Here is a 7,373-nt window from a genome sequence, read left to right as displayed (position 1 = left end):
CCACCCAATGAGCTCGCGTATTCGTTCTGTTAGATAGTTATTCGATTACTAGATAACTCAAGGGATGCAAATACGCTTGAGGTGACTCAGTACTCGGGTATATTTCGATCGATCTATTATACTTGTATATGCTATATATAGTGGTATTCCAAAGAAAAGATCACAAAGCTCTCTCTCTCTCTCTCTAACTGTCCAACTAAAAATCATATCCATCTCCCAGCCCTCTCATCATCATCTAAACAGCAAATCATTGGTATCTCGCGCAACATCAATATCAGCTTCTAAGCCACTCCAACCATACTCTCACTACATACTATCCTCCAACCTCTTACTCCTAACCTTCTGCCAACCCTCCTTCTCCTTCTTCCCCCCATCTTTTTCTAGCCCCATACCCCTCTCTACCCATTGCTGACTCCCCATCTCACTCAATCGACTCAGCGCTCTTGCAAATGCGAATCTTTCTTCATCTCCACTAAATATGCTAGTATTCTTCAACATATTCATATTCATACCCAAATCATCCATCATCATTCTCATTGCATCATCAAGTTCTTCTCCTTCACTAGCTTCTTTCTGCCCTTTCTTATCCTCCACTTCTTTCTTCATGCTATCTTGTATTTCTTCTTTTGACAAAAATAGCTGTGTCAATGGTACTGCAGTCGTCAAGACAAGCTTGGCACGAGATTCATAGACGGCATCGATGAACGTGATAAAACGACGAGCGAGATCACGTTGTTGATGTGTCATTCCGGGAACATCCGTAACAATAAATGCGTCGTAGCTTCTCATAAGTTCAATGTAATCAGCTGCGCTGGTAGGTTTCCCAATCAACTCATCGAATGTAAACATAGCGGCTTTACCACTAACTTTCGGAACGTGAATTGCGCGACCCCAGACATGTTGAGTTTCTGAATGAGGGGTAGATTGTTCAGGGTCACCAAGAAAACGAAACCACTTTTCCGCATGAGTAGGCGCGTGGGCGTCTAGAGGACAATGATAGACGCCGGAAGGAGGACGAGGAATCTTTCGGTAATCTGTGGGACTGTCGAGGTTGATTACGTGGAGACGGGACTTGAGGAGATTAATACAAGGAATGAAAGATTCTCTTTGAATACCGTTACGGTAAAGGTCATCCGGATGACGATTGGACGTTGTAACAAGAACAACTCCATGGGACATTAAAGATTCCAGAAGTCTATAGAAGATGAGCATAAGAACAATATTCTGGTCGAAAAAGAAAGGGGACAATACCTTCTCAAGATCATAGCATCCGCCACATCTGTGCATTGAAATTCATCAAAACACAGCACATTTCCCTTTTCCGCAATATCCGCTGCCACAAAAGGTACAGCATCAATATCGTTTCCGTACTGCATTTTCATTTTGTGTAACCTCTTATGAACATCCTGCATAAAATTATGGAAATGGATCCTCGTTTTCGATGCTACACTACTTGGCAGTGTCTCATAAAACATGTCCATCAACATAGTCTTTCCACTTCCTACATCTCCATATAAATAAAGTCCTCGAGGAAGATTCTCTGGTATTTCCTTCAAGGCCGATTCTTTGGGTTTGTTTCCAAATATACGTCCAAACAGGGAAGTTGGCGGAGGTTGAAGAGATTCGAGGGTTGGGTGAACAATTGCAGGCGCATTATAATATCGCAATTCGTCATGGAGATGTTGAAGATTCTGTATAATGCCTAGAAGCATAATTCGTCAGACTTTGTTACGGAGTGTGAATATGTATATATGTTGCTGACCTCTCTGGTGTTCATCGTCCCTCAATTGTCCCGATGCAACGCGCGCATTGTATTCCTTCATAGGTCCTCGATCATCCGGATTTTCTGCAGCACCTTTAGCAGACGTTTTACACTATTCAGAAAGTTCATGTACCATTTTGAACAGTTGCCAAAGACCTTCGCTGCCCTGCAATGAAAGATGCGGGAAAGACCAGTAAACGTCTGGGTGTCAATGAAGCAGCATCTAAGTTTGAGGCTGTTTTCCTTGGTCCCAATGCGATCGCAGAGATATATCTCCTTGCATTTTCCCTGCTGAGTTCACAGCGATTTATACATATCCAATTCCTTGAACCTTCATATGTACTTCTAGAATTCGCGGATAAGAGTTGGAAGGATCGTGCCGATGTAGTTCGTAGCTTCATAATGGCTGTAAATTGCAAGATGCGCCGCTTACGAAAAAACAATCTATATGCGCATGCTTCAGTAAAAGAAAGGAAAAAACACAAATATACGTCTGGGTTGCTGGTGGATTTATAAATTCTTGATTGTACTCTTAAATCCTCTTCAGATATATGTTCGCGGAATTAGTACGGGATCTGAATAATTTATAGTGGGGGTTTCATCGGAAGGGATACCTCGGATATGTGACCGGAGGCTGAAACTCATGAACTTGACTCAAGAACAGATAAACCGTAGACACGCTCGAGAGTTGAGACAGCGCACGCCCTGACTAGGCTTGGAGTAATTGATATCACTACAAACAGTACTGCTATATTGACATTACTATTGGCCCTATCAACACACTTGTCGGAACTCACTCAGAGCGAAGGATTTATTGTTAAGGTCAATGATAGTACTGTGTGAACGTGATAAATTGTATGTAGTAAATTGAAGGATCAAATGGCTTCAACGTATTAAATATAATGATTAGATCTATCATCTACTGATCTAATAGCTATGCAAAACCGAGTAATGTAAAAAGACGAAAAATGAGCTCACAATGTGGCACTGATAACCGGAGCAGAAAGGAGTATTGGCATAGGTCTGCCAAGGTAGAATTTCAAACCTCCACAATCAGATCATTCCCCACAATGGACGGGGGAGGTCTGATTGAAGACGAGAGATCTGTCCACCTGTACCCATTTCCTTTATACCAACATAAGCCTCGCGACGAGCGGGATCGCCAACTGTGATAGATCGAGAAGTGAGACCGTAGTAAGATGCAATAGAATGGACAAGCCAGCGTCTAGAAGAATGTTAGAGTGAACTATCAAACCATTATGAATATAACATACCCGAAGCTTGCCCCTGTATCATCAGCTAAAGAATCGAAGACTAATTTTTCTCTTTGTAACTCTTCTTCGACTAGGTTCCGTTGTTCATCACTCATTGTGCCATTCCTTCCAATGAACACAATCTCCTCATCCTCACTGTCCACTTCATCTTCCTTCATCTGTCCTAGGATTTTCTGCTTTCCTTCATATTCTTGGACGAACTTTCTCACCTCTTCCTCCAAGTCTTGCAAAAGACTCTTAGCTCCCTTGCTCTTCTTGAGCTTCTGCCTTAAATCTTGCGGGACACGACCTCTCTCCTCACAGCTACCAGATTTTCTTGCTTTATCCAATTTCTTTTCAGCAGCAATTTCCTCAGCTCGATGACGCACACCCGCATCCCACAAAGGAGCCAAATAATACGGTACGTGATGAACGGGGTAGGTCGGGCGAACTTCCCAGTCACTTGGAAGTGGTGGTTGGGCATTTGGAACATGGAGAAGATGATCTGCGAATGCAATTCAAATCAGTAATCAATGTCATTCGCACTCGGTCTTCCCAGTTTCCCGAGTATCGCGTTGTGTGACAAGGAATGCTTTGATGGTTGAGATCGAAATGCCGGATGAGTGGCAACTTCAATTTCACATCACCGTTCATCAATAGCACTCACCGTTCTCCCATCTTTGGCGTCTACGACTGCCCTCCTTCCCCCTCAGCAATGTCTCTCTGTGTTTCTGGCTATCGCGTTTCAAAACTTCTTTGCGAGGTTTGTAGGCAATGGGCCTTGAGGGTGTCGCGTCTTTGGGGAGCTCATCTTGTTCGAGAGGAATGGAGAGTGTAACTCCAGTACCGCGAGCAGTAGGAGAAACATTGAGTGATTCTAAAGCAGACACCGTCCAGGCTTCGATATCTGGACCTGCTAAACCGGAAGCCTGTTGTGCGGGTGGCGGGACTGATGAATAGATGGCCATTTTGATTCAAGATAAGGAATTGAGCAAAGTAATATGTAAATCTGTCTGATTGAAATTTGGGAGAGATATTGTAAAGATGAAGTTCTGAAGATGACAGGTATCCGAATGAAAGAGCTGTTAATAAGAAGAAGAACTGCCTATCTACCTGCTAAGTATACACGCAGCAGGAGGGAGATATAGATTGATCGGATAGGAGTCATATGGATACCTATCTACCAGACTAGTAAGGAAGTGACGGCTGATGTCCGATAAGGCACGGCCGCACAGGGTAATCCACTTCGAACCAATCATGCATGAATCAATTGAATCGTGCCATCATCGAACGCGGTGGCTCGGTGGGTAGAAGATTAGGAATTGGTCGATCTGGAAGTACCTAGTGGTGATAACACTGTAGGAGTACCGTGTTTCAAAGACTTCAATCGTCGAATTGATCACTTGGTTTCTTGATTCCTTTTCTGAATAATTAGGTAATTGAATTGAAGCTACCTGCACCTCTGACCCTGATACATTTCTTGCATAATCTCAATGCATAACACATGTAAATCTTACAGCCACCAGATATTCAATACAGATTACTGATAGATGCTTCCACCCAATATAATGCCTTCCAAATTCTCTCGTAAATACAAATAATCCAATATGATCATCTCTGATGACGTGTGAAATAACCAATTATACTATACAAAGCCACTCATAGCTTTGCAAACGCAAGCTCATAAACCAAGCCAAGAGTCAAACGAGCATGCTGAAGCATGTGGTCAAAGTTCAAGTACTTGATGGAGTCATCCGAAGTATGGATATGGTTATCGGAATACTTGAAGTCGCTCTCAATGACGAAAGCAGAGGCATACCCAGCCTTTGAAGCGCTAGCATGGTCAGAGCATGCATAGCCACACTTTGTCTCGACATATGGAATATCACAATACTAGAATCGTATAAGCAGAGAAACAAGAAACTATGACTCCCAATGCTTAGTATAAGCAACTTACCTCGGTAACGATCTTTTTGATAAAATCTGTCAAATCAGGGTCGACAAAATCGGTGATCACACCAACACTCTCTGGCTCTCCAGCATCCAAAGTCTTTTGGGTGTATCCTGTCATATCCTGTTGCAGCATTGCCTTGATATCTCGACCAGTCTTCTCATATTCGGAGAAAATGGCTTGACTGCCGAGCAAACCACCTTCTTCAGCCGAGTACCTGATTGAATGTTAGAATCATGCATGTGAATACAAAGGCAACTGATCGATTGGGTTTGGTATAACAAGAAGAGGGTCAGCTACCAGTGAAATTCAACAGTGTTCTCTCCCTTTCCTTCAATGACATCCTTGGATGTAAGCAATACACGAAGGGTTTCGAGAATAGTCACGGTTCCACTTCCATCATCATCAGCTCCGGGGGCAGATAGAATAGAAGGCAAGAAGAGGTTTATAGAGTCTTGGTGTGCGCCTACGACAACGGTCGAGTTCTTCTGTCCAGGAATTGTAGCAATGATACTGTTTTGTCCCCATGAATGTTTGAAATGACGAGCGTTAGCTCCGTATTTATCGGCTCCAGCATCCTTGATCAACCCTTGAACTTGCTCCAGGAGCCATTCTGAGGATTGACGACCATAGTCGGACTTATAATATCTGGTGTGAAAACTAGTGAAGGTCTTAAGGTTCTCGTGCATATTAGACTTGTTCAAGTCTTTAAGTAGCGGTTTGAGGTCTTTCTGAAGGGTTGGCTTTGATGGAAACTTCGCCTTGACCGATGAAGCCTTGAAGGTACCAAGTTCTGGAGTTTCCGTAATGTCCATAAAGTTCTGTCCATTCTTCGCGATATTAGCTAAAGTTTCTCTGGGCTGCACAGTATACATACTCTTCTCAATTCCCATTTCTCTTCTTCTGTGACCCATTGTTGTTTGCCAGGGGCGATCTCGATCAGATAACGCTCATTATCCACGACATTAGAATTTAGGACAACTTGATCCTTTTCGTGTTGTTCAACAAATCTTGCAGATGCAAGAGATGCCGACAGAGCTAAGAGTGATAAATTTGTGAGCTTCATGATGGATGTTCGGAATGTTTGATGAAATGTTGTAATTCGGTGTACGAGATATGTTGATAAGAGCTTTGGTACCTGAATGGAGCTGGTGATAACCTTAGACAATCCAAGGATTAAGGATTAGCTTCCTTAGATTCCGAATAAAACAATGTGGCTGGTGTCACGCTTTTGAGCTGAATACGGAGTATATTTCTGAACTTCATAATTGCTTTTAACTTTTAACTTTCAACTTTCTGCTTTCTGCTTTTTATGACCAAGCCTCTATTGATTTCTAATGTGCTGATCTAGAGTTTATTGAAAATCGATGTTGAAAGTAATTCCAATGTTCAATGTTATTGAAAATACGAAACCACCCATATCATGTAGGCAAGACAAATAAGCAACAATGTAATGGCATCGTACAACAGTTTTGCTTGTCCGAAGGCACATGTAGAAAATGTATGTTGAAGTCAGGTATTCATAATCCTGTAATAATGTCACGAGAGGCACTTGCCTATACAAGCCTACCACATACATGTTGGAAGGTTTGCTCCGGTTGAATACGTCAAACGCGAATCTCTCACCCCCTTTATCAACACCTACTTGTATCCGAGATTCACTCCGAACGTTGTCGGGTTGACCATCATTACTGCATATATCAAGTCACTCGAAAAGATTCATATTTCATACCAATGTTTCCAGTCAGTTAGTCGGTTAGCCACTCAGGGTGAATGAATACATGCATGTCTGATACCATCTAGACAGTACCTGTTGATAGCATGGCTTTTGATGAATGATTCTTGGTTATATGACAGCCAAACTGCTGCATTCATCAAAACTCGAGTACAGCTCAGAGGGCTGACCCGTGAATGGTCAAGTTTTCAATGGTATTATGCAACGGGAATTCCACAATTGCATACTCAGTAACACACGGAGTATCTTCCATGTGCATGTACTGGTACAGGAGGCACCTTGTTAGTAGTATCCTTCCGCATATTTCCTTTTGCTCAATTGGCCACCGCGTCTCGCTCCGCCCAGTATTGTATGTATTGTATCACATTGCCAGTGAAAATCATTGATATTCGACCACCTCAGTCACCTCAGTCACCTCGTCGACCAATCCTCGTATGAGGACGATAATCCAAGTTTCGAATTGAATGAATGATAGGATCGCTTGAGTCTGTTTGGTGCTTGCGAGTGCGGGGTAAATCATAGATCGTACGCATTTTTAGTGTGAGTACTAGTAGTTTCAAGGGTCCCCGTCTTCCCGTACGTCATGCTTGCTACTCGAGCAGAAGCTTGGTTTCCCATTCCTCACGTTTATATAGGTCGGTGGCTAAGTAGGTAGGCAAGCTACTACTCTCT

General features: G+C 42.8%; 3 protein-coding genes across 3 annotated transcripts; all 3 read right to left on the bottom strand.

Annotated features, from left to right (window-relative positions):
• Positions 1-306: 306 nt before the first annotated feature.
• Positions 307-2,163, bottom strand: Bfra_005857 (putative mitochondrial atpase protein; the record flags this gene model as incomplete). The annotated part of the gene is made up of 4 exons (XM_037336232.1): positions 307-1,195; positions 1,252-1,702; positions 1,763-1,846; positions 1,896-2,163. 4 exons carry the CDS (start codon positions 2,161-2,163, stop codon positions 307-309), a joined length of 1,692 nt encoding a protein of 563 aa, XP_037191442.1.
• Positions 2,164-2,815: 652 nt separating this feature from the next.
• On the bottom strand, positions 2,816-3,983 carry Bfra_005856 (putative uv-damaged dna-binding protein; the record flags this gene model as incomplete). Its single annotated transcript, XM_037336231.1, has 3 exons — positions 2,816-2,987; positions 3,037-3,520; positions 3,683-3,983. The coding sequence occupies 3 exons, from the start codon at positions 3,981-3,983 to the stop codon at positions 2,816-2,818; spliced, it is 957 nt and encodes a 318-aa protein (XP_037191441.1).
• A 691-nt stretch (positions 3,984-4,674) lies between these two features.
• On the bottom strand, positions 4,675-6,032 carry Bfra_005855 (putative leucyl aminopeptidase protein; the record flags this gene model as incomplete). The annotated part of the gene is made up of 4 exons (XM_037336230.1): positions 4,675-4,908; positions 4,973-5,183; positions 5,267-5,796; positions 5,844-6,032. The coding sequence occupies 4 exons, from the start codon at positions 6,030-6,032 to the stop codon at positions 4,675-4,677; spliced, it is 1,164 nt and encodes a 387-aa protein (XP_037191440.1).
• Positions 6,033-7,373: the final 1,341 nt, after the last annotated feature.

The sequence above is a fragment of the Botrytis fragariae genome (genome assembly GCF_013461495.1).
Source record: "Botrytis fragariae strain BVB16 chromosome Unknown tig00000075, whole genome shotgun sequence".
Classification (NCBI taxonomy): Eukaryota; Fungi; Ascomycota; class Leotiomycetes; order Helotiales; family Sclerotiniaceae; genus Botrytis; species Botrytis fragariae.
The sequence above is the reverse complement of the archived record's forward strand: the minus strand, read 5'-3'. Positions and strand labels throughout refer to the sequence as shown.